The sequence below is a fragment of the Ictalurus furcatus genome, chromosome 20 (genome assembly GCF_023375685.1).
Source record: "Ictalurus furcatus strain D&B chromosome 20, Billie_1.0, whole genome shotgun sequence".
In the NCBI taxonomy this organism is placed as follows: domain Eukaryota; kingdom Metazoa; phylum Chordata; class Actinopteri; order Siluriformes; family Ictaluridae; genus Ictalurus; species Ictalurus furcatus.
In genome coordinates, this window is record NC_071274.1 from 4,912,225 (window position 1) to 4,939,720 (window position 27,496).

The following is a 27,496-nucleotide window of genomic DNA, read 5'->3' on the forward strand; positions in this document are numbered from 1 at the left end:
TCTACCATACTTAATGTGTATAATGATATTCACCAATCAGCCATAAGATTAAAACCACCTGACTAAAATTGTGTAGGTCCCTCCATTGGAGCCAACATAGATCGGACTTGTTTGTCCAGCACGTCCTACAGATGCTTGATCGGATCGAGATCTGGGGAATTTAGAGGCCGAGTCAGCACCTTGAACTCTTTGTCATGTTCCTCAAACCGTTCCTGAACCATTTGTGCAGTGTAGCAGGACGCATTATCCTGCTGAAAGAGGTCACTGACGTTAGGGAATACTGCTACTGTGAAGGGGTGTACTTGGGTTGCAACAATATTTAGGTAGGTGGTACATGTCAAAGTAACATCCATGTAAATGCCAGGACCAGAGGTTTCCCAGCAGAACACTGCCCAGAGCATCACACTTCCTATACCAGCTCCCCAGACACAGTGCATCCTGGTGCCATCTCTTCACCAGGTAAGCAATGCACAAGCACCCGGCCGTCTTTACGCATGCTGTAAAAGGAAATGTAATTATCAGACCAGGCCACCTTCTTCCATTGCTCCATGGTGCAGTTCTAATGCTCATGTGCCCATTGTAGGTGGACAGGGATCAGCACGGGCAATCTGACCGCTCTACAGCTACACCGCCCTATATGTAGCCAGCTGTGATGTATTGACACCTTTTTATCATAGATTAGAATAACTTCATCTTAAATTTACCATCAACATCAGCTGCATCTAATTAGAGTTTTTATTTTTATTTTTTTAAATAGATGCCACAATACCTGTGGTATGAGTAAAGTGCATTCGGGTTATAATTTATCACTGTATCTTTATCATATTGCCCAGCCCTACTGCCAACATCTATGCTTTAGTCATAGCATAAAAAAAATAAAATTAATAAAATTTATTCACCCTGCTCAAAACTCTGAAGGGGAGAGGACATGGGCCATGAAAGATTTAGTCACATTTATTGCTGTTTGAATACTTTTGCTTTGCACAGAGTTCATGTAAGAGAATTTTGAACAGAGGGAAGGAGGAGCAGCTTATTAGGTAGTGGCCACGCTGGGCTTCTGCCTCACTGTTTCTTACTGCTGCTTTGCACATATTCACACAAAAATATAAATAAATAAAACTAGCCTGTTTCTCATTCTGGCTGCCAGCGGCACTGGCACAAAATTGTGTACAGATTAGCAACATTAGATGAAGCAGAGCAAAAAAATTATATTATATTATATTATAATATATATATATATATAAAAAAAAATAAAAACCCTTGTATATCTGGTTTGTTTAACGTGGCATTCTACGCACAAATGAAGGGTGAAAAAAGGCTTCTGTAAACCCTGCCTCAGCTCCAGATTTCCATTTCAGTGCCTTACTACATGAAACGGATTGAGATTATGGAATAATAGAGCATGATCAAGGTGAGCTTATTCCTATATTTAGTTTATGCAATGCCATACTTCACAAAGCCAGTTAACACATGCAGCGCATCAGAATACTAATTAAATTAAGTTGTACTTTGGATTCAGATTATTATCTGTACATAGTTTAAATGTGTGGTACAAGCAACAGACTCAAAATGACAGTATACATTTAAATTCATGTTATATATATATATATATATATATATAAAGTTTAATAGTATAAACAGCAGCATTTTTAATAATTGATTTAACTGGCACAGAAGAAAATAACAATATTAGACATCATGTGGAAAAGGTGCAAAAAAAAAAAAAAAAAAAAAAAAAAGACTAAAGAGTTATAAACAAAGACACAAAGAAGTCCAAGGATATATTTGTTGCTTTATCCTGATGCAACTTCAATATCTTTGAGGACGATGGTTTTGGGGTTGATTCCCACGTTTTTAGTGGTGTTGTGTGTTTTGTAGATGCCAATCAGGCGGTCAGCCATCTCAAACATGTTGTTCCTCAGAGAGATGATGATGAACTGAGCATTCTTGGTTTGTTCCTGATAGAAATGATTTAAAAAAAAAAAAAAAAGACAGATAGAAAAATGTCATTTTGAAGGCACGGGCTATTGCTCATGCTTTAAACAAGCATGAGGAAACTCCATAAATTTGAAGCACTGAGCTTTCAAATGTTAAGCCAAGCCTTAATCTGCTTGAACTCAAAACACAAGGATATAAACCTATTATAACTTATGACAATACAAAATGACCCTTGTGCTGAAATGGCTCTTATGTGAAGCCGTGCAAAACGTGAGCTAGATGACCAACAGTGACCGAGCCGGCTAGCGTTCCGAGATGGTCAAAGGTCAGGGGGGGCTTTTTCAATTCGTGTGTCTCTTTGCATTTTTGATTCATGCAATTCTAGTAGTTTAATAGACATGAAATTATTAAAATAAACATTAAACAATTAAATATTCTACACAGTCCCATTAAAAGGTTTAAAAACTAAATGTTCTGGGGTACTTTAATAGATCTGGAACACTAAAATCCTCAAAATGGGAAAGACAACAACAACAAAAAAAACCCCTTACATATATGTAGCAGGCCACAATGGACACGTTCTTGAAATCCAGAGCAGCGTCTATCTCGTCCATGAAGTATAGAGGCGTGGGCTTAAAGTGGTGCAGAGCAAAGACCAACGCCAAAGAGCTCAGAGTCTTCTCTCCTCCAGACAAGTTATAGATTTTCTTCCAGCTCTTCTTTGGAGGACGCACACTGAGAAAGGAGACAATGAATTTTCCTCACAGCTTAGTCGTTTTTCTTTTTTCCTTTTAAAAAATAAACTATGCTGACTTTTGGCACGACAGCCAGTTCGGCCATGTGAAATACTGAATTATTATGTCAAGTCAAGTAACGATGCTAATGTGAAACACTTGTGAAGTCTGCACGATTCTGTGTTTATACAGACAAAGCATTTTTGTGACAAACACTCAATGGGGGGATCCTTGAGGCCACACGTTAACCGACTTACATTTTTTATTTTTAGATACAGTTGAGCCCTTTGTCCCTCTCAAGGAGCTGACCCAACTCTTAACACTCCAATCAGTAGCTGAAAAGCCTTAAACTCTGACCTACTGCTCCACTGCATGTAAAACATGCAAGAAGTTAAAAGTTCCTGAATCCCTCTAGTGTTCCTACCTAAACATGATGCCCTCAGAGAAAGGGTCCAGGCTGTCCACAAGCTCCAGCTCAGCATCACCCCCCAGTGTCAGCATCTGGTAGTTCTCCTTCAGCTTGTTGGTAATGATGTTAAAGCCAGCCATGAACTCGTTCAGTCTCTGTTTCCGCAGGTCCTCGCAGCTCCTCTTGAAGTTGTCTCTCTGGGTGGTAATCTCATCCAGCTCAGCTACTCTCTGCAAATAAAGCTCCTCCTGCACATACACACACAAACCCAGCATGCTTCATGTGTAAACTCAAATGTGTCCCCTGCTTCTGGACTGCATGGGACACAGAAAACCCTTCGAGTGTGTAATCTGCTACATTGCTGTCTCTGCTGTCGCCCCAAACATGTTCATATCTTTAAAATACATCATGATGACTATCAAGTGCACGGAAGAACACTGCATGCTGACCTCAACTATACAAAACAACTGCTGAAGGCTGCATACTGCTGCACTAGTTTGATTTTCTTTCTAACTCAAAGCCACTCTCTTTCAGCTTACATTTTTTGCTCTAAAAAGTTGTTCTCAAAAACAGGAATTTGATCTCTTACCTCCCCCTAAATAACTTTTTTCCTTTCATTTTCACCATCATTATTACTACGATACATTTCAAAGTGTAAACTCCCATTTAGGTAAATTTCTGCATTTACGACTTCACGTTTGCAAAAGAAATAATGAAGACGATGGGGGAAAAAAAAAAAAAAAAAAAAAGAAATCGCCGCTATATTCGAAACAATGTCCACACACCTTTTTCTTAAACTCTGCTATAGCACCCAGGTTGGGCTTCATCTGAGCACAGCGATCCTCCAAAAGAGCAATCTCATTTTTGATGACATCTGGGCTTTTAATGGCCACCAACTGCTCTGTGGTCAGCTTTGGCAGTTCCTCTGCTGATTTATCATCAATCGAGTGCAAAGCAAGCTTTGTGGACTGAGGAGGAAGGAAATAATAAACAAGAACAATACTGTAATAATTTAGACAGAACCACAAGCCTGGGAAGCGTTTACATAGTTTGAGAAACAGAAAGCTGCCAAGTTGTCTAGTCAGAGCACTCACCTCTTTTTCCCAGTGTTTGATCTTATTCTGACACTCGGCGATGGCCGTGTCGATTTGCTCCACTTTCAGCCGAACATTCAGAGACTCTTTCTGCAAAGCATGCTCTTGTTCCTGAAGGGCCTTGATCTCCTGCAAGACCCCCCGATGCAGTTCCTGCACCTCAGGCAGAGCCTCCTACAGGTGAGGTAGATCACTCACACAGTCAGCACAAATAAGAAGCGTAAAGGCTCTGGTGTACATGTTTTGGTTGACCAAAAATTTTGAACAAAATTTGTAGTTACAGACTAAGGATAATGCACAACCAGATGTTCATTATCCTCTTCTGCAAGATCTAACATGTAGCACATCTTGCTTGCATCTGACAAAACGTCAGCCATCATTTTGGCTGTGAGCTGTGGTGTCCTGTCCTTTAACCCTCTTACCCCTAAGTTCCCACAGTATTATGTCCCATAACCCTATATTCCCCAGAGAAACAGCACGCCAACCCTGAGTTCCTGGGCCAAAATCAACATTTTAATTTTAACATTTTTAGGCCTTGAAACAACTTATAATAATGTATTTGTGTAATACTACTTTGAAAATGAAGCAGTTCAGTGTTTTTACTAAACTTAGAGCACAATTCTTAACTAGAGAAATTACGAAAAAATGCTCGCTAAAATCCTTCTACTCATTTAGAAGTACCATACGAGCATCAGCGTGGTCAATGCCTTTGAATAAATTCAAGTAAATAATAAATAAATAAATGCATTTTAGCGCCAAAAGTCAAGTTTCTGGTGATAATCAGACCAGCAGGTAGTGTTTTCACGAATGCACAGAAATAGTCCCGTTATGACTCCAGACCCCTGCAGTGTCAGTCGCACTGGTTGATGCTGAAGATGGAAGACGGATCAGGGTCTGAATCAGGAGAGATTGCGTCTCTATCAGTTTCGGTTTCAACATCGCCTGAACTTTCATTGCTGTCACTATCTAGAATCTTCGCTCTCGCCTGTGTAACTGTGTATGTTTTTTCTTTTTTTTCCCACTGTTTTAGATGTACCCGTGTTCACTGTAGGTGTAACTTTAGCTGGAACACGATTAGCTTTTCGCTTTGGCATTTTTAGTTAACTTCTACTATTATACCAATATTCACTCTTGGATCTTCATCGTAATGCCGGCGTAATAACGTAAATCACGTCGTGACGTCATCAACCTTCCGGGTCAAAAAATAATAATTAAATAAGTAAGGAATCATAGCAGAGTAATGCCGGTATATCGTCCTTACGGGAACAGATCAAAGATGGGCAAGCCGGTTTTTCGGCCATACGGGGTAAGAGGGTTAAAGATTAAAGTGCACCTATTATGGTTTTGAAATGTGCCTAATTTTGGTTTAAAGGTCTCATACAATAGATTTACATGCATCCAAGGTCAAAAAACACTTTAATGTGCTCATAATTTAATAATTCTAAACTCCTCCTTTCAGAGAGCATACTCTGCTCGGATTGGTCAGATGTCCCAGTCTGTTGTGATTGGTCTACCGCGGTCCGTGTTTCAAAAAGGAAACATCCACTACCGTAACGAGTTTCAGCTCCGTCCGCAGCCAATGAAGACCAGAGGCGGGTCTTTTGTTACCAAATTACGTAGGTTAGTACAGGAAGTAAGTCTGGAATTACTAACGACTCATGTCAGTCGTTCAGAATCAGAGTCAATAACTTTTATTTTATTATTTATTTTTTTTAAATTTGCAGAGGTTTTTTTTGTTTGTTTGTTTTACAATCACAAACTGCTATAACACACCATATGAAAGGTAATATTCGAAAACGCACAATAGGTGCACTTTAAAGTCCGGCTAGTTTTAACCGAGAAGTGAATGCATATAGTAAGCAGGGCAGTTATATGATGGGTTTGTGCGACATAATGTTTTGTTTCATCTGTGAAATACAGCCAGATGCCCATGTGTTCCTGGTTCTGAAAAGACAGTGTCAGCCTTACATGCCAATTAATCCGCTCATTGGTTTTAAAACCAAATTTCGACTCTGCAGTAGGCTTTGGGATTCATGCATACGCACAGAAGTTACAGCATCGAGGTGTGTGTATGTATGTGTATATATGTATATATATCGTTTATTCACTAGAGATCAGAAGCAGAGAATCACTGGCCACATACAGCAAAATATTTTCCCTCCATAATTCAGACTCTCAAATGCTATAATTAATATTTAAAAAGAAATGTAAAGCATCATGTTAATACATTAACACAGCAACATGCGGTACCTCGGCCTCCTGGCAGGACTTCATGATCTCTCCTGCTTGATCCTCCAGTTTCTTCAGTTGCTCTGTGAGCTCCTCCATTAATTTCTCATTCTCGGCAATCTCAATTTCCAGTCGTGAAACTGTCTCCTCTGCCTTTTTCAGATTACTGTCAAGAAAACAACAGGGTTAGTTGAAGGTAACAGTCAAAACTACTTATATTATTATTATTACTTGCTGCAAGTTGCTTAAACTTGAAACGGTAAATGAAAATGGTAGTTTTCCTATAAGAGAACACACATTGACCATTCTTAGCCTGTATTCTAGTACAACACCCCCCCAAAAAAACCCCACAGCGTTTGAAAATGAAGATTAATGATTTTTGATTATATACAGTGGCCTAAATCCTAAAATGTACTGTTGCTGGTAGAACACGTATTTTCACTATTTAATTACTATTCTGTATATTTTTGTTTTGTTGGTGGAAATAAGTTATTAAACCACAAATAAAGCAACTTCAGGTGTTAAATCTTTTGCCTGGCAGTGTATTTAAGGACCTAATTTGCCTAGTAATTTACAGTGCTCAACCCATCCATAAACATTCATAGCATAGATAAACTCGAGCAGTTAAAGTGAGTGAGCAACGTGTACGTTTTAGCGCTTCTCCGCCAAACAACTGAGCTTGCCATGGCTTGGCAATAAATCCAAACCCAGGACTGTCCGTTTCCTGGCGGAGCACATGTGTCTGGTTTCCATCAAATAACCTCCAGAGAAACTCCTACTACTTTCATGGGTATAGTTATCAGGTGGCACTAGTAGTAGGAAAGAAACAAGGGGGGAGAAGAAAAAAAAAAAAGAAGGAAGAAGAAAAAAAAAAGAAGAAGAAAAAAAAACAAAAAAAAAAACCCCCCACACTTGCCTTTCCTTGGCTAAATCTCAGTCTTTCTATAAAAAATAAACAAATAAATAAAAAAAAACTAACTAGATCTCAGACTTGGATCACAGGGAAGACATAAGATAAAGCTATATAGTGACATTAAACTGCTGTTACCAACAACATAGAGGATGATGGGTAATCCAAGTCGACACGCACTGTTCGGTGAAAACACAATTCGTCAGACTTTTCCACAAACTTCAGCAAAGGCAAAGTTCACGTACCGTCCTGCTGTCTTGATAGCCACTTGAGCTTTGGTGATTGCTGATGAACACTCATCTAGCTCTTTGTTGATCTTATCCAGTTTGTCCTGTTGGGCCTTCAACTTGTGGCTGTTGATGTCCACGATTAGATTGTGGAGTCGTTTCACCTCAGCTTCGACCTTTCCTGCTTTGCTGGATGCAGCATCATAATCTTTAAAAAGAGAGAGTAGGTTTGATCTCTTCACTGGAGAAACGTTGCAGTCATCATGCACAGCATGAAGCACAGAAGCTTTTGTCCTGGAGTACGCTAATCTCTCCTGTTCCAACACCACCCGATTAGACAAGTGAAACTTGGGTAGAAAACAGCATTTTCGCTGTGGTACTCAAGTACGATATTACACCAAAATACAAATTTTTAAATTAAACCGAGGTCTCGCTGTACAAGCACATACTAATCACACAGCAAATCTTACTTTTCTTGAAGGCTTCCAGGTTTTTCTCCATCTGTTTTTGCTTGGCTTTGTCTGGGGCAGCAGCAACAACATTTGCTTCCAGCTCTTTTATCTGAGACTTCAGGTGAATCTCTTGCTCCTCAAGACTCTATAGAGAATAAAACACAATTACAAAAAGTGCATTGCTTTGTGTGGGAAAAAAACACAAAACCATGCTGTCCTGTCCTTCATGGAGTGGTGTTTTGATTAAAATGCGCAGAGATGTTAAGATAACACGAGTGTGTGCGTTTCTTTCCTTTTAAAGCCGTCAAGTGAGCCTTTTTGGAGGTGTGTATTTTGGCTGACCTGAATGCTAGCTGTGTATTTCTCCAAAGTGTTCTTCATGTCTCGGAGCTCCTGTCTCTGTTTGTGCACGCTCTCCTCAAGCTGCTGTTTCCTTTGCTGCCAGCCCTGCAGCTGCGCCACCTTCTCCTTTAATGAACTCTCCATTTTGTCCAGCTACACAAACACACACACACACACACACACACACACACACACACGAGGATGTGGTAGAAAAGTGGTCTAAAATGTGCAACAGATGGAATTGGGTTCCTGCTCTCACCTGTTCCTGTGTGACTTCAGTGCCAATAGAGGAGCCCATTCTGCCCCTCATTACACGTCCTCCTCCTCCAGTCATAGTACCTGAGGATGAGTGCACAAATTGGCACAAGAGAATCAAATCCAAATACTCTGCTTTTTAAAAAAAATATTTGATACAAGGATACTAAATATCAACACTTTTATAAAAATAAATAAATAAAAGTTTACCAGCCTGCTCGATGATCTGTCCCTGCAGAGTGACCACTCTCCAGCGTTTATCTTTCTGGAAGGCCACTCGAGTCGCCTGATCCAGGTTTTTAGCCACCAGCGTGTCTCTCAGGGCGAAGTAGAAGGCGGGACGGATGGAATCGTCCTTTACTTTGACCATATCAAACAAACGGGGAATGTTCTCTGGTGTGGAGATGGCGCCCATGTTTCTCTCCCAGACCTTCATCTACGAAAATAATTAATTCGTTTACTCAAATTAGTACGGATCAGTATATACATCCCCCCCATTTTAGAATAAAGTCATCACAACTCTGGAATAACACAACTGGAACTATGGGAATTATCAAATAATAAAAAAAAAATTATTAAATCAAAGTAATTTAATACTTTAGCATCTTCAAAGTAGACACCCTTTTTGCCTAGAATTTCCAGAAATGTATTCTTGGCATTTTCTCAACCGAGGAATCGCCCTGAGATGCTTTTTAAACAGTATTAAAGGAGTTCACACCTACGCTGGACACTTACTGGCTGATTTTCTGAATATTTCGCTCAGAGTCATCCATTTAAAAAAACAAAACAAAAATACAAAAACTTTTTTGTAAATAAAATTAGTTTTCTAACGAAAAAAATTAATGTCCTCACAAGTATATTTTTTTTTGTCTATGACACCGATTTCAAACATTTGATCATACACCTTCAAATCAAAAGATTTAAGATCATGAGAAAAATTCAGTAAAGTGTCCCCAGACTTTTGACCGGTATTGTATATTTACATAAAGACAAGTTTACATTAAGAGAGGTTAGATGTTCGAAGACAAGCAATGTGGGCAAGTAGTTTTGCCTAGTTCTAATTTACCCTACCAAAAAGTTCAGTGAAAAACCAGACAGATGCCAGTTTGTTGAGGTTGATTGAGCAAAATTTATTTATTTATTTATTTATTTATTTATTAACATCCACAAGTGGACAATGCTCGAGCAGCCGGTGTTCTGTCGATTTGTCCTACCTTGTCAGATTTTTGTATCGTAGTGCAAAATTATAGCTATATCTATTGATCCATCCAACCACATCGAAAAATCCTACTGCGGGTTTCTGCTTTGCGTTTGTGACTACATGAAATAATTCAGTGTAACTTTGCGGAAGACGCTTAATAGGCAATGGTAGGACGATTTGACAGTGCAAAATACCCAATCAGATTACAAGTTCACTCGCAAGTAGTAAAAAAATTATGGGCGTGTTGTTCAGCATGACAAAAATTATGCAATATTGATGTGCGCATGTGCAGTAAGCCCTGGCAGGACAATCTGAGGGGTAGGATGAAATGTCAGAACACCGGAACAATCAGATTTCAGGCTAAGTTTAACAGCCAGAGAAAGAAATAAACCCCCCTTCTGCAAAACTCAAATAGTATATACACTATTATTATGCACTTCACAGTGGTGTGACACGCCTCAATGCCACAACTATAGAGCTCACGTTCAAATTCCACCAGCTGCACTACACATGTTACACGAGTAACACTTGTACAAAGTTATTAATACCTTGTCTAGACCGATGAAGGTTGCCACTCCAACATTCTGGGCCTTAAGAAAGGTGACGCATTTTTGAGCTGTGTCGATGGTGTCCACCACAATGTTGTCGAGTGCGCCACAGCTTGATGAGATGGCGATGTCGTACTTCTCATCAATGGCTCCCAGATCACCCTGGAGTGAAACGGCACGAAAAGCCCATTCGTTATGCTTAAAAGGTCAACGTTTAAAAATGCTCAAAATGGGAGGAGGAAAAAAATGAACTTTGTCAGGTTATGTATCTCACCAGACGTCCCAGGATGCCGGAGATCTTTCCGCTGCGTTTCTGCTGCATGAGCGCGTCGAGCACTTTGCCTCGGCTCCGGGTGGAGGACAGAGAAGACTTGGCTTCTTCGACCTTCTGCCTCATGTCCCTGACCGCAGCCTGGGCCTGTCCATCCTGCTCAGAAATCTGCTTCAGCTCCCCCTCATCCTGTGCACACACAATATTGGATTATACGCTAAAAAAAAAAGCTGCTATATGACAACTATAAAGATTCCCATAAGCAAGTTTTGCTAATCATAGTATCCCCATTGCATCCCAGTCAAACATCAGCAATTAGCTTTTCAAATAATTCTGGAACACAACTATAAACCCCTGTTGTGCGCACACACCTTTTTAAGCTCCTGCTCACATTTGGGCACTTTGACCTTCAGCTCTTTGATGGCAGCTCTTCGGTCTCGGAGTGTGTCAGCAGTTCCCTGTAGGGCCTCCTTAGCCTGGTTGAGCTGTGAAACGGCTGTGTTGTGCTGACTCAGATAGATGTCCAGCTCTGACTGAGCTACATCCATATGCGAGCGGGTCTCGTTCACAGCTTTACTTAGCTCCAGAAGCTCCTTCTCTTTTTGCTGAAGAGAAGAGGCAAAGTTTTTACTTGAAAACAAAACAGTGTGTGTGCATCCGTATAATGTATTTAATAGCTAATCTGTTATTTACATATACACGCACACTACCAGTCAAAAGTTTGTAGATGCTTTACTGAAATGTTTCTCATGATCTTAAAAACATTTTGATCTGAAGGTGTATGATTGAATGTTTGAAATCGTTTTTTTTTTTTAAAAATTGTGCCAACATGTTTCTTTCTTTCATTAGAAAACTAACATTTTATTTACCAAAATTTTTTTTAAAAAAAACAAAAAAACCCCAAAAAACAAAAAACAGATGACTCCAAGCAAAATATTCCGAAAAGCAGCCAATAAGTGTGGAGCGTAGGTGTGAATACTTTAATACTGTTTAAAAAGTATCTCAGGGAAATTACTCAAGAAATCGGTTGAGAAAATGCCAAGAATACATTTCTGGAAATGCTAGGCAAAAAGGGGGTCTACTTTGAAGATGCTAAAATATTAAATTATTTTAATTTATTTTGGCTTTATCATCATAATTAACAATTACCATACTTCCATTTGTGTTATTCCAGAGTTTTGATGACTATTATTAGTTATTTGAACATATGTAAAAAAAATAAAAATAAATAAATAATTTAAAATAAAATAAAGCGTTTCTAAACTTTTGACCGGTAGTGTATACACACACACACACACACACACACATTTATCCAAAATTCTTTTTGCCCTAACTCAGAGACCAATTAACACAGTAACATTCTCCAAAGCATGTAGATTAATTAATATGATGGAAGTGTAGCAAACCTCCTTTTCCTGTTGCAGGCCACTGGTCTCCTCCTTCAGGTGCTCCATCACCTGGGCTAGAGCTGCTTCCACCATAACCTTATCTTTCTCCAGCACTTCTTTCTGGGCAGAAGCCTCTGTGATGATCTTTTCACTGCTGGCAGGAACATTTTTCACTTCCTCCAGCTGACAAGAGAAAGAAAGAGAATGTTAAAGATTGATTAAGCATCAACATAGATTGACTGACCCCAATATTCCTCTAAAAAGCTGTGTAGTAAAGCATTATGTTTCTTCATTTGTTTACAGAACAGAATTAAGTACGTATTCACAGTTCCCCTGTAATATCTATTGAAATGTGGGAGACATTAAATCAAGGGGAAGAAAAATAAATAAAACAATCCTCCAAACTGTTACAGAGCACAGCCCTTAAGAGGGAAAACTCGGCTGCAATTGTTACATAAACTCATACTTCACAGGCATCTCGCAGAACACGGCACCCTAGGGAGCTAAACTGCCCTGCCTCCGTGACCCCCGAAAATCTCACTCCTATTTATGACCAATGGATTGTTTTGGTTTAACAAAAGCCCACGCAGGAGGGGAGGGAATCGACAAAGATAATGCAAAACAGTAGTAAAACTGTCACATCTTCTCAAACTTACTACAACACACGGTGGTTTCGGTTTGTCCACAAAAAAATATTATAAATCGGACATTACGGACCAACAGCGATTATAATAAAATACAGTTTATACATGCTATAAGACCAATCTCAGGAGAAATAATCCCACTGCAAGTAGTCAGACATCTCATCTCATATCTACAATGTGAATATTGCAGAAAGAAAGTTGCTACCAGGCTTAACATGCTCAAATTTTTGGCACTAAATGGAAGGAGAACAGCCAGAACAGGAACTAAAAGGAGCCATTTTAAAACCCAGAAAGCTGGTTGCAAATTTTTTTTTGCCCGTTTGCATCTCCTACGAAGTGGCACTCTCGCTCTGTTAGCTTTTCAGCAAAATATAAACTGCAATACCCCTCTGGTGGCCCTGCATCTTCCATGCCACAATTCAGACTTACACTACCGGTCAAAAGTTTAGACACACTCATTCTTTATTTTTATCCCCTCCCCCCCATTTTAGAATAATAAAGTAATCAAAACTCTGGAATAACAAGTGGAACTATGGGAATTATGTTGTAATAAAAACAAAATCCAAAATAAATGAAAATAATTGAATATTTTAGCATCTTCAAAGTAGACCCCCCTCTTTGCCTAGAATTTCCAGAAATGTATTCTTGGCAGTTTCTCGACCGATTTCTTGAGGAATTTCCCCGAGATGCTTTTTAAACAGTATTAAAGGAGTTCCCTCCTACGCTGGACACTTATTGGCTGCTTTTCGGAATATTTCGCAGAGTCAATAAAATGTTAGTTTTCTATATTTTTTATCTACAACACCGATTTCAAACATTTAATCATACACCAAATTTAATCATCAAAAGGTTTTTAAGATCATGCGAAACATTTCAGTAAAGGGTCTCCAAACCTTTGACCAGTAGTGTAAGTGCAAACAAATAAACAAACAAATAAATAAATAAATAAATAAATAAATAAATAAAAATAAAAAATTCATTTGTTAGGGGTTTTTAGAACATGGGTACTATTAATAGCGCATTACCCCTCAGGATGTTTTCCAGTATGGATGCACTACATGTACAAATAGTCCGCAAAGTAGGCCATATGAGACAAAGCTGTAGTTGGGGTACATTTTCAACCCAGGCAATTTTACCTGTCAAATTTATCCTACAAAAACCCTGACACATGTCTTTGGTCTGGGGGAAGAAACTAGAGTACCCAGAGGAAACCCCTGAAGCATGGGGAGAATATGCAAACTCCATGCATGTAGGGTCGAGGTGGGATTCGAACCCCCGACCCCAGAGGTGCGAGGCAAACATGCTAACCACTAACCCACCAGGCCCCCTTCTCCTAAAATCAAATTTCTTTTCATAAAATACTTGATGCTCATTTATATTTTGTGAACAGGCATTGCTCAATTATTACACACACCTTTTCCTTGTCCTTTTGCAGCTGTTTGTGGAGTTTCTTGGTCTTGTTCTTGGTGTGCTTGAGCTTCTCACGCACCTCCACGTCCTGAAGGTCCAATTGGGTGAACTTCTCCTTCTGGCTCTCAATGAACTTGGTCAGCTTGCCCATTTTCCTAGAGAGACAACACAATCCTTGACTAAAGCTGAGAAACTTGAGCTTTGAGCTGTGTTTCATGGCATTCATGTTTGAAATGTTACCATTTCAGTGAAAGCAGAGAGTAGAGTAATGAAGCGAGTGTACAGGACAGGCAGTTAAACTGCATTACTTTTAGTTGTGAGAATAGAGGGTATGCACGTGACATCACAGTAGCCGGAACTCGCCACGGCCACTGAGTGGCAAAAAGACTAGGCGGCAGCATTAGCGTACAGCGTGAATTCTCAGAAAACACAGAAAATAACGCATCTAAAATGGAAAAAGCTAATGTGCGATTGACTGTGCTATTATATTCAACAAGAATTCAGAGCCATCTTTTACAGAGTGTGCAAAAAAGCATACAGTCCTTTTTCACTAAGTCGAGCAGTGTAAGTTCTTGTGGCATTCATGTTGTATAGTGATGAATAATTTGCTAAATGTTTCTTTTTAAACGCTGCCTATTTCCATTGACGAATAATGGGGCCTCATTCGTTCTCTGACTGTGTTTTACCTTCACAAATTATATAGGCTAACGTTAGTAAGTGAAAGCAGCGTTAGCTACAAACAAACTAGGACTAGCTAGCTCATGGTTTACTAGATAAAATTCTATAAAATGAAAGTATATACAGTATCTCAAAAGTGAGTACACCCCTCACATTTTTGTAAATATTTGATTATATCTTTTCATGTGCCAACACTGAAGAAATGACACTTTGCTACAATGTAAAGTAGTGCATGTACAGCTTGTATAACAGTGTAAATTTGCTGTCCCCTCAAAATAACTCAATACACAGCCATTAATGTCTAAACCGCTGCCAACAAAAGTGAGTACACCCCTAAGTGAAAATGTCCAAATTGGGCCCAAAGTGTCAATATTTTGTGTGGCCACCATTATTAACCCTCTTGGGCATGGAGTTCACCAGAGCTTCACAGGTTTCCACTGGAGTCCTCTTCCACTCCTCCATGACGACATCACGGAGCTGGTGGATTTTGGAGTCCTTGTGCTCCTCCACCTTCTGTTTGAGGATGCCCCACAGATGCTCAATACTGTTTAGGTCTGGAGACATGCTTGGCCAGTCCATCACCTTCACCCTCAGCTGCTTTAGCAAGGCAGTGGTCATCTTGGAGGTGTGTCTGGGTTGTTATCATGCTAGAATACTGCCCTGTGGCCCAGTCTCCGAAGGGAGCGGATCATGCTCTGCTTCAGTCCGTCACAGTACATGTTGGCATTCATGGTTCCCTCAATGAGCTGTAGCTTCCCAGTGCCGGGAGCACTCATGCAGCCCCAGACCATGACCCTTCCACCACCATGCTTGACTGTAGGCAAGACACACTTGTCTTTGTACTCCTCACCTGGTTGCCGCCAAACACGCTTGACACCATCTGAACCAAAGAAGTTTATCTTGGTCTCATCAGACCAAAGGACATGGTTCCAGTAATCCATGTCCTTAGTCTGCTTGTCTTCAGCAAACTGTTTGCAGGCTTTCTTGCAGCTCAGTGTCAGGGTCTTGGCAATCTTCTTATAGCCTAGGCCATCTTTATGTAGAGCAACAATTCTTTTTTTTCCAGATCCTCAGAGAGTTCTTTGCCATGAGGTGCCATGTTGAACTTCCAGTGACCAGTATGAGGGAGTGTGAGAGCAATGACACCAAATTTAACACACCTGCTCCCCATTCACACCTGAGACCTTGTAGCACTAACAAGTCACATGACACCGGGGAGGGAAAATGGCTAATTGGGCCCAATTTGGACATTTTCACTTAGGGGTGTACTCGCTTTTCTTGTCAGCGGTTTAGACATTAATGGCTGTGTGTTGAGTTATTTTGAGGGGACAGCAAATTTACACTGTTACACAAGCTGTACACTCACTACTTTACATTGTACTAAAGTGTCATTTCTTCAGTGTTGTCACATTAAAATATATAATCAAATATTTACAAAAATGTGAGGGGTGTACTCACTTTTGTGAGATACTGTATGTGTACATACCTGTCCACATACAACCAGAATGTTTATGTTCTTATCACTTTAATTTCTCCAACAAATCCTGCCTTGAATTGGGACCAAGCGTCAAGGCTTTTGTATGCCTTCAGGCTATGCTTAGTGTATTTCCCCGGCCTCGAAATCAGATACGTATAAAATGTCGGGAAAACCGATTTCTGGCCACATGCCAATGTCCATGGACCACAGGTTCTTGGGCAACTTTTAAGGGTCACTGAGTCCAACTGCCTTTAATATAAGCTGATAATTGTTAGTTATACTAGTGTCTTCGCAGCTTCCCCTATTAAAACAAGCCATTTTACTGGATGTTTTGACACTCTGTCCGGCCGAGGAGGCGTGTTCCAGCGGGACAGTGACGTCAATGCATACCCTCTATACAAAAGAAACAATACATAGGGCCAACACCAGGAACTAACTGATATACCAACTAAATACTGCAGCGATTGTGTAAGACTCCATGTTGCATCTCAAACACAACGGGGGGGGGGGGGGGGGGGGGACCCAGAGGTCAAATGAGTCAGGCCCTTTGAGATCTTACTTCTCGACATCCTTCAGGGCTTCATTCTTCCCCTTCATTTCCTCTGCAAGCTGGTTGCTTTTTTCAGTCAGTCCCTTGGTGTCCTCCTGGATCTCTTGTTTGTCTGCTTCCTTTTCGGCAACACGCTGCTGCAAATCATGTCTAATTTACAAAAAAAAAAAAAAAAAAAAAAAAAAAAAGACCATCCTCAGTTCACATTCACGAACTTGTAGGCCAATGAAAGAGCCATTATCACAGTTAGATACGATCCATTACCATTTTCATTAACAGAAATAAAATTCAATTATTTAAACAGGTCTTAATGAATACTAAACACTCCAAAGCCATGGGAAAGAGTGGCTAGAAAGGTCAAAAGACTAGAGTTTGTATAGCATATGAAGTTTATAAAGAGCAACTCAAGTGGCCTTTTTTTTTTTTTTTGGCTGTTGTCACGCTGTGTTCAAATAACATCTGGCTCACCGGATGCTGCACGCCTTGTACTTTATAAAATTTTTTTTAAAAAAACACAACAACAAGCAGCAAATAAATAAATAAATAAAATTTAATAACTGTAACTTACTTTCATTTAACGTCAGAAATGATCAAAGACACAATGTACTTTAGAATTGTGGTTTTATTCCCATGAAATGAGTTGCTCTTCAAGCTTAGCCTCAGATTAATTAATGTTCATTATTCGTTAAATGTCCCACAATTCAAAAGTTTCATGCATCACGATCACCTAAAATAACTGATTGTATTAGCCGTTCTCTTAGGCTTGTCGCTCCATAATTATTAAAATATTTTAACATTAATTTTATTAAAACGCAGATTTGAATGCTGTCACCACCCATTAATGTTTTTACTCAACTTTCACATAACCCCTAACAAATAAATACTCAACATACTGCAATTTCCAGTTTCTGCCCCATTAAGAGAAGTGTAATCTCTGAACACAGCACATGCCATAATCCCTTAGAATTTATGACCATCAGACTTGCTGATGGATTTCAGTTTTTAACTTGTTCAGCAGCAGGATGCAGTAAATTAACAACATTCGAATTTTAGGGCTCAGGAGACATTTCCAAGGAAACCTAGCACCAAATGAAAGCTTTAGCTCTTCCCTTTTTTTTGTCTTATAACTTTTCCATCAGATCTTAAATTATTGAGAGTGCATGTGGGCCTTACACATAGAACTGGCAGAGTTGGCTTCTCTTCTTAAACATGTCGTTTTCCAGGGTGAGAAATTCCACCGCTTTGTTCTTTTCACCCTCCAGGGCGTTCTTCTCCTTCTCTACCAACTTCACACGATTCAACTGAAAACACAGAAGCAAATGTGACTTAGACAGGCCCCTTTACATTTAATTAGACCATACTAAGGCTGGGTCAGAATGATCGAATATTGATTTTAGTTATCCAACCATTTGATTAGGTTTGACTGATGAGTTTTTAAACCTGGATTCCTTATTAGTATAATCATCAATTGGGGGTCATCCATCCATCTTCCATACCGAGGGAGCCTAGAGCCCAAGGAACTCGGGGCACCCACCTTTATAACACGTCACAGAGCACAACACACATTAGGACAATTTGGAAATGCCAGTTTAAATTGTCTTTGGGAGGAAACCAGAGTACCTGGTGGAGGAAGGTGGAGGAGAACATGCGCACATCATGCAATCATGGTACATGTGATACATCTTTAGTCTAAGGTCACAAAAGGCATCGATCCTTTTCAAAATACAAATAACTCCAGGTTAAGACCAAATATAGAATGCCTCACAAGGAGACATTCACACACAGTGACAGGATGTCTGCCATAATGTTTTATTTATTTATTTATTTACAGTTAAATAGAAATCTAAAGTGCAAAATGATGGTTTATGTCTAGCTATGGTTGCAGGCTATTGTGGATATTTTTGTTGTTGTTTGTGGATATTTTGCAACAGAGTAAGACAATTGTTGTTTTACAGTCAGACTGGATGTGCATACCTTTAGCTAAAAATGACTGTAGCTAATTTTCAGTTATATTCTACAATAAACGATAACATCAATTGTCTCGCATTAAAGCGAATCAAATTCCTATTGTGCAATGTGCAAATTAAAACAGCACAAGAAATACAAACAGCCAAATGGTCTCTGAACAATTTTCCAATGTATAAATATACATTTTTTCCCCCCATTTCTACCACCCACCATTACTGCAAATATTACTTCTCCATACATCTTAAACACACATTTAAAAAATTTAATAAAAATAATTCAATTCCCTGAACATGCCGCTGGACAGAATCCTAAATGGCTTCCTTTTCACTAAAAATCCTCTGGACATAGGGTCGAACACAATGGTCTTACACACTCTACAGAGGTCAGCGACAGAAAAATAATTTTTTAGCTGTAACGGGGCAAAAATAAAATCTTAACTCGTGTGAGATTAAAAACTATGCTCACTAAAACTACTCTTAGAGGTTACATATTCCACTACCCCTCAACAGGTTGTACCTGAGAACGTTTTCAAAGTGTTGCCAAATTACTGATGTACCTCGCTTTTCAGTGCGGATTCCTCCTCAAGTTATATTCTTGTTATGGTTTATTACTTTAATGACATCACCCACACAGTTTGAAAGTTCACAGCAGTTATTATTGGAATTATAATTATTTCCAATTGATGATCAACTGTGCAGATCTAAAAGGAAGTGATGCACACTGCACCTTAAGCACCCCCCCCCATATACACTTTTAGATAGTACAGAAGTACATGTGTCTTAAATTTGAAAAAAGTCAACAGTGGACACAGTCAGATCACACAAGCTGGATGTTAGTTACATTACACCCCATATGATTTCCCAATATTTTCCCTGTGGTCATTTGGAATAATACAGGGACATACCTAAAACCCTTGTAACAACCTTTAGGCAATTCCTTCAGAGATCCAGTTATTGTGCACAGTTTATCAGTTACTGTTTTTGTGTTTTCAATTTTCTACGTAGGGCCAACTATAACTCGCTATAGGTCATCCAGCACTACAGCATTTAGATTAGGCTTTAATCTTCATTTTAAAGCCACTCACAGTTGAACAGAATTAGTTGTTTTCTTGGCATGAATCCTGGTCACATTTTTCCCCTCGTGCGATTTGTCTTGTGCGCCAAATGATTTATCAACATAAATGCTTTGCACAGCTTACCCAAAAATGTTTATTTTTGTATATTTATGAGATTTAAAAAATAATAATTGTATGAAATTACTTTTCATCATTGCTTTTAAATTCTATGGTAAAGTCAGCCAAGTAACAAAAGCTAAACAATTTTAAGTCTGAATTTTTAATGTGGATACACTTAAATATTACAATAATTAAAGAATAAATAATAATAATAATAATAAAAAAAATTCACATCAAACACCACTGCACTCAGACACTTTGTATCCTGAAGGCTTCAGGTATTTTTTAAATTTTATTTTACTTATTTATTACACCTAACTGAGATCTGATCTTCATAGGCACAAGATCAGCTCAGAAGAGGGGCTCACTGAAAACGATTGCTAATGGAACTATTAAACGTAAAGAAGCCCTAGAGTATGACACATAGCAACAAGTGCCTATGCCCTGCTTTTCATTTCATCATGCTCAATCTTTCAGAAAGAGGCTTGTAGTGAGAAACAAGATGTCCGTGACCAGAGAACTTTATCAGAAACATCAGTAAAACATGGCAGTGAAATTGCACACAATAAAAAAATAATAATAAAAAAAATTTTGTTCCCAAAATAAGCAAAGCACAGCAAGATACCGTGTTCAATGTGTAAATATCTTCAGCCAGAGACCTCGGAGAACCCAGCACTATGCAGATATTCAACACCCACTTATTAGACGTATACAATTCATAAATTAATTTTAGTGATTGTCACGCTAATGTAGAGAACATACTGCAGTCTACATTTTGCCATATTTACCCAAGTTAATGTGTAAAACTTGTCTGTCTTAATGTAATAACAGCATCGTCTCCTTTTCTACCACCTGGCTAACAAAAACTATGAACACAGACCAAACTAGAATTGTTCAACCCTTCCAAAATATTCCCCACATGACTTTCTGTAAGACTGAACACAAACAGTGTAAGAATGAATGACTTAAGAGGTTCAAGCAGGTGTTTCCTCTCACCTTTTCCCCCCTCTGCTCATTCAGTAGCTCCACTCGTCTGCAGAGCGTGTTGATGGGCTCTTTGAGTCGGCAGGAGCCAATGATGTCCTCCAGGTATTCCAGCATGCCTTCGTCATGCTCCGTCTGGCCTTTGGGCTTCATCATCGCAATCTGCTCCACTTCTCCCTGAAGAAAATAAGCAGTCGCACACACACGCACACACACATCTTAGACTAGTTCAGCTTACTCTCTGTCTGTCTTAAACATGTACAAGTGAACAAAACAAAAAAACCGGGCTAAATATTTAAGAACTGGCATAACAAGAAGCTGCTGAAATATACAATGCTTGTTGTTTAAGGCTTAATAATGTAGAAAATACATTCAAACTGCTGATTCAAGTGCATTAAAAAAACGAAGAAAAAAAAAAAAACCCACTTTACTTCATTGGCAAAGTCACAAATTCAAACCACTGCAATTTTAAATATGCCAAACCATGCGTGACAAGACTAAAAAAATAAAATAAAAAACACATTAAGGCAAATCCTGGACTAAAATGATTTCTTGCAGCAAAGAATTTAAAAGCGTAGGACATTTCTCTAAACTAATGCTCAATATGAAGAGAAACTAACCTTACAAAGAAACAGGTGTGAATGTATTTCAGTGTAGCAGGAGCAAAAACAGATCAAATAAAGATAAAGAAAAAAATAATTCGGCAGATGAACACACAAATTATTACAATGATGTATGTGCATAGGAAATATATGATGTACAGAACAAAATCAGCCACAGGATTTTCCTCACCCAAATCAATGCAATTAATCCATCATTATTTAACGTTGATGCAGGAACACATTAATGCAAAAATAATTATCCAGAATCATACAAACCTCTGACCTGGAGTAGACCATTAAACTCACAATAACAGCATACTTAGTACAAGCTCAACAAAAAGCAATACTTCTTTGCTCAACAAAAATTTCCAAAATAAACTAATGAAAAAACTTATGTTGAAAGAAATTCAGACACATGGAACAAATGAAATGTATTTTTTTTAAAAATATCATGGCCAATATTCAAATACAGCTCAGAGAGGCAAAAAATAAATAATAAATAAAATAAACCTGAATGAGTGTGCATGACCCTGCCTCACTGAAGCAGCACAAGTAATATTGGGGTTAGGCTGTATTTTCTCACACACCAATATTTACGTGCTGCTAAAGTGGGGAAGGCATAACGCAGAACTGTTGACCTCTGACTTTAATTGAATAGCTCAGCGGCTCCAGTTTTGCAATCCCCTTAAAACTCTAAAGCAGCAAATTATGGTTTGCACCTTTTTGGCAATGTTGAAAACCATGATGCGCTGCTATAGCAGTCTAAGGTCGGGTGTCACGTCGGCTGCCGTCCTGCTTAACTAAATATTTATTAACATAAATGTTTTAAAATTTTAAAAGTTGCCCTTATATAAAAAGAGGGCAGGAAAGGTCAGCAGCAAAAGGAGATAAAATAATAATGGAATGGGTTAAGCACAACTTATGTATAAAGAAAAACTGAAATATGGTTTAGAGAACAGAATTATTACCTGGAGAATGAGAAATCGGTTGTGGTCAAGGTCAATGCCATGGCTACGGAGCAAAGTTCCAACGTCTTTGAAGGTCGCCTTTTTGCCATTGATGTGGTAGGAGGAGGAATTATCTTTACCGGCGGTTCTTGAAACGTAAAACTTGCTGTCGGGGATGACATCGTAGTCATCTCCTTCCTGAAATGGGGGAGGGGCACAGAAACAGCAGCACAGCTCTTCAGCACACACAGCAAACAGCCCAAGTTATTGGTCCAGCTGCTTTAAACATAGTAAACTACATAAACGCTGGCACCAGATCTCCTGTCTGACACACACTCAGCGTGACTGCTCGTTTGCATTAAAAAAAAAAGAAAATCTTGTGTGTGTGAAAAATAACTGACATTATTTTAATAAAGAAAAAAAATAAATAAATAAATTTAAAAAAAAGGGGGAAAAAAATTAAGGGGGGTTGAGAACCCTCCAGATCCTTATGAGCAAATAATCCATGGGGAAGTGTGGAGCTCACTGTAGTTTGACCGTCACAGTAGCAATGAGCATAAAGGCCTCTTATGTATAAAGTAAATAAATAAACTGCACCATCAAAACAATAGATTAGATAAATAGATAAAACAATCCATTTTTTAACAATGGATAAAAAAAAAAAGAAGATTAATATTTAAATACAGGATTAAATATTTAAACATGTATTTTTCTTCTCGTATTGTATTGCTCTTTTCTATCAAATAATTTTTCCTGTTCCTTTTTAAAAGGCCACTAGATCTGATAAGAAATAAATTTACCCAAACTCAACAAAATTCAGACAGGTTCTTCAAAACAAACTAATTTTTTTTTTAATTCACACACAAAAAAGTATATTAATGAGCGACATGACTGCGCATACAAGTCACTAAATTCACAATAAACAAACAAATAAAGAATGCACTACATTTAACTGATTTTCGTCTACACCCATACTTATCAGCTGATTCAGCTGGGGCTCTTCTATTTAAAAATACACCATAGATGGAGAGGTTCTAATAATTAAAATAAAAATAATTTAAAAATACAAAACAAAAAAAAAAAAAAAACAAAACAAAACAAAACAAAACAAAAAAAAAACACACACCATACTGTTATCTAAATAAAATAAGCAATATTTTACTATTGTGTGCACATGTATATTATACATATTTTTTTGATTGTTGTTGTTTTTTTTTTACCTTGTCGACAATTTTCTGAAAGTGCACCTCTACAGTGCAGCTCTGGATGTCCTTGTGCTCGTCAGAGCTGTGAATAAGCACAGACAGCTTTTTGGACCTGATTTTTTGCGCTCTGTATCCAAATACAAAGAGCATCGAGTCGATCACGTTGGATTTCCCGCTCCCGTTTGGACCGATGATGCAGGAAAAGCGCTGGAAAGTGAGAAAAGGTAAGGGATTGAAAACATGTTCTGCTTTTAAAAAAAGATAAATTATAAAAAATTATAATAAAACCTTGATGTCTGAGGATGCCTAATGTCTTCTGAGCCAGGGAGCCCTTAAGTTTTAAAATAAATTCCACCTTTCAGTACTCAAGTATTTCATGAAAATTAGGCTAATTATTTTAAACTTATTTTAATTTTAATACTATTCTGTCTATTTACTGGAGCCAGTGTAGAGCTTTTATTTAATCCCTGAACTTTCCACTGACATTATTTATAGGACGGCTTGATTATTTGTTAGGATTGGATTAAACTCTTTCATTTCATTTGTCCAGTCAAATGGGTTAATAATTAGAAGAACTCAATAATAAATCTAAATCCATTGGTAATGCTGGGTTGTGATTCCTCAAAACTAAATACAGTATAAGTAAATAAATAAATGAGCAGATCTGTTGGCTATGCTTCACGAGTCCTGGGGGTCTCTGAGTCACACTGTGAGAACTAGAGGTGTAAAAATCTCACATTCAAGCTTCAACATCATGAGTACTGTAGAGCGAATATTAAGGACAAACCAAAATGGAGGGTGAGATATGAAGTGAGAAAAATACACTACTGAGGAAACTGATCATAAGACTAGACAGAATGATTACTGAGTGTTTTACTTCATGAGACACACTTATTACATTTTAATAACAAAAAAAAGAAAAAAAAAAAACAGGAAAAAAAAACAAAAAAAAAACACAGATACCTGGAAACATTTAGTTCACCAGAAGAGTCAGTGGTGTAAATCTTTGGTCATTATACCTTATGGAAAGGCCCCAGGATCTGCTCCCCACAGTACGATTTGAAGTTCCGATTGACGATGTGCGTGATCATGAGGCGAGGAGCACCCGGTTCGTTGGTCATCGCGGGGGGTGGAGGTGGAGGGATGCTACCGAGAATCTCCTCCAGGCTCCGGTTATCCACCGCCTCACCAGCGGCATCTGCACCGGGGAGGGGGGAGGGGCGGGTGTGTGGGGAAGAAGGGGCAACTTTTACTCCGCACCATTCAAAAACATTCAATTTCGTATGTAGAAGAGTGAGTTGGGGGAGGGGAAGCACAAACAAAACAAAAACAAACAAGTGGAGCAAAAAAAAAAAAGGATTTGGGAAGTTAAATGCTAAGAGTTAATCGGTGCTTTAACATGTTAGAAAACAAACAATAAAAAACGTATATATTTAATAAAAAATATATATACATATTTTAAAAAGGACAGCGTTTTCTGATTAACGTATATAATCATGCACATTAACACCAGGGCTTCATGAAAAAGTAGGTGTCACCACTCTTTGTGAAATATTAAAAAACATAAATAAAGTTAGATTATTATATTGTTTGAGGGCTGGTCGCTCATCACTATGGACTTCTTTCAGACAAACGCAGTTTGAAACGCAGTAACTTTCACCTTCTTTAACTAATGAAACGCTGCCTGTTTTCTCACTTAAATGAACCAGCGACTGAGCAACAATAACGACACATCACTCACAGATGAAGCTCGGAGCCCCCCGAGTACTGACACACGATCACCAATTTCACAAAAGTTCAACATGTAGCGAAACAAGTTGTTCTGCTTATAATACGTAAGTAAATAAATAAATACCTCTTTGTTTCTTACCATTAGTCTGCGGCGCGTCCTGTTCATCCGCGTGCACTTCTGCATGAGGCTTTATTTCCGAGTCATCCTGCGACCCTTTCCCCCAGGGCTTCGCAACCGAACAGCTTTTACTCGTTTTCGAGGGCATGCTAGGTATATATCTGAAGGGGGGGGGAATTATTACTGACAATCAGTCAGGAGGAATAGATCCGATAATCAGAGTCGATCCGAGATGTAGCCGGTGCTCATCTATCCTTTATCGGAATAAAAAAAAAAAAGTTTAAAAACAATAATAATAAGGGAGTAAAAAAAAAAAAAAGAAAAGGAAAAAAAAAAGTGTACTCCGACAACAAAAGCATCCTTATACGTACTGGGACGTGTTTAACGATGCATCGACTCTTTGATTATTTTCTTGCACACCAGAACACACAGCAAACTTTGCTTCTTTGTTTGTTGTCAGTGCACCAAGAACCTACGTTCATGTATAAAAAAAAAATAGAAAGAAAAAGAAAAAAAAAATACCGCAAGTTCTCCTTCACGATAAGTTTTTTTTTTTAAAAAAAGTTCTGTGCTATTAACCATTAAAAAAAAAAAAACAGGCGCAATAATAATGCTAAAAATAATAAATACACAAAAACACGCGCGCGAGACAACTTCCTTATAATTTGGTCTGACAAAAGTAATCAAAGCGGGCACGAGCCAAGTCTAATTCAAAAAGTAGCGAATTCTCCACCCCACCCCGCAAAATATGGTTTTGTGTTGCATGATGGCCAACTACACACACACACACTTCAGTGCTCAGACAAAGCGCGAGCTGCCACAACGACGAAAACACACTTGGTGACGTTTCTCTGTCAACTCCAGGCAAGGCGCACCAATGGACGCTGCCAAACACGCCATGTACATTACCTAGCAATACTTCCCACCTCACACTGCCTGTAAATTCGTTAAGAAGACATTTTTAAAACCAGTAAGGAAATAATATTATATATATGCGTCTGATACTACTAGCTGTACGTGTAGGTGACAACCTGCGTACTCCAAGCTCACCCGTGAATGCTAGTCAGAAAATAGGGAAACATGGAGGTATTGTGTGTGAGTCCGTGTGTGTGTGTGAGAGAGAGAGAGAGAGAGAAAACAACTTTTTGGCGACATTTTAAAAGTGTAACGGTCGCTTCTTCGCTAGCTAATACCTCACGCGCAGAAGTGTGCTGTAGCTTGGCTAGCTTTCTGAGAGTTATACAGTATGCTAGTCTCCCTACCTAGCTAGGGTTTGAGTATTTCCACCCCCAACCCCCCCGATTTTTTTTTTCTTTCAGCTTTTCGTTTGCACACGAAAAATATTTAGAAACAGTAACACTGAAACGAAGGACATATTATTGGGGATTTTTTTTGTGTAGATAACATTAACCGAACATAAGTTTGTTAAATAACAAACAAAACCTTGGCAAATATGGCTACTTGGATATGGTTTGCGTTTAGAAGAGAGGAAAAAAAAGTCATGATTAACAGCTTAACCAGACGACTTGACTAAAAATCTACCGCTATTTACAGCCACATCATTTATATGTATATATAACAGGAAACCGCTATTTATTTTACGGTTATACCACAAATTTCATACAAAACCCGCTCATTATCAGAGAGCTAAATATCTAACACTACTTTAACACATCTCCTCAGTCTGTGTGTGTGTGTGTTGCAGCTAAACAGATTTAATGCTCTGGATAACGTTTATCACTCGAGCTAACGTTAAATAATAATAATTTTATTATTATTATATAAACGCTCACCTTTAATTTTCCGTCGGATATTTTGGACTTCTATGGTGATATTTCCCTTTGGTAATCCACACAAATGAAAGTCGTGCAGCTTTATTATTTTTTTTTTATAAAAAAAAGCGAAAATGGTGCCGTGTTAGTTTCTCTGACTGCACAGAGGGGGAAAAAATCCCAACTTGAAAATGGCGCCTAAATTCGTTACAATCTGCCGCAAAGCATCATGGGATCC

At 38.6% G+C, this 27,496-nt stretch overlaps 1 protein-coding gene across 3 annotated transcripts; it reads right to left on the reverse strand.

Moving 5' to 3' along the window:
• Positions 1–881: 881 nt before the first annotated feature.
• On the reverse strand, positions 882–27,495 carry smc4 (structural maintenance of chromosomes 4). Of its 3 annotated transcripts, none has more exons than XM_053652038.1 (24): positions 27,280–27,495; positions 25,508–25,647; positions 24,657–24,835; positions 23,653–23,844; positions 22,454–22,630; positions 20,896–21,060; positions 17,931–18,058; positions 16,767–16,907; positions 14,057–14,207; positions 12,017–12,181; positions 10,982–11,215; positions 10,614–10,799; positions 10,340–10,501; positions 8,801–9,026; positions 8,595–8,674; positions 8,336–8,488; positions 8,012–8,138; positions 7,560–7,749; positions 6,426–6,570; positions 4,176–4,349; positions 3,867–4,049; positions 3,097–3,329; positions 2,490–2,673; positions 882–1,958 (listed from the first exon to the last, which is right to left on the reverse strand). In XM_053652038.1, exons 2-24 carry the CDS (start codon positions 25,632–25,634, stop codon positions 1,794–1,796), a joined length of 3,867 nt encoding a protein of 1,288 aa, XP_053508013.1. In that variant the 5' UTR covers positions 25,635–25,647; positions 27,280–27,495; the 3' UTR covers positions 882–1,793. The 3 variants fall into 3 exon arrangements, with proteins under 3 accessions (XP_053508013.1, XP_053508012.1, XP_053508014.1); XM_053652037.1 differs by having other exon boundaries at positions 25,508–25,740; positions 27,280–27,494; XM_053652039.1 differs by lacking the exon at positions 27,280–27,495 and adding an exon at positions 25,858–26,438 and having other exon boundaries at positions 25,508–25,740.
• Between the last annotated feature and the right edge of the window lies 1 nt (position 27,496).

Excerpts from the sequence above, each read along its gene's own strand:
- smc4 (XM_053652038.1), bottom strand. The coding sequence starts at position 25,634 with ATGCCCTCGAAAACGAGTAAAAGCTGTTCGGTTGCGAAGCCCTGGGGG. Across the intron at positions 16,908-17,930 it reads CAACTCTGCCAGTTCTATGT|ACATGATTTGCAGCAGCGTG; the intron begins GTAAGGCCCACA and ends TTTGTAAATTAG. Across the intron at positions 3,330-3,866 it reads TAGCAGAGTTTAAGAAAAAG|GAGGAGCTTTATTTGCAGAG; the intron begins GTGTGTGGACAT and ends GTGTATGTGCAG.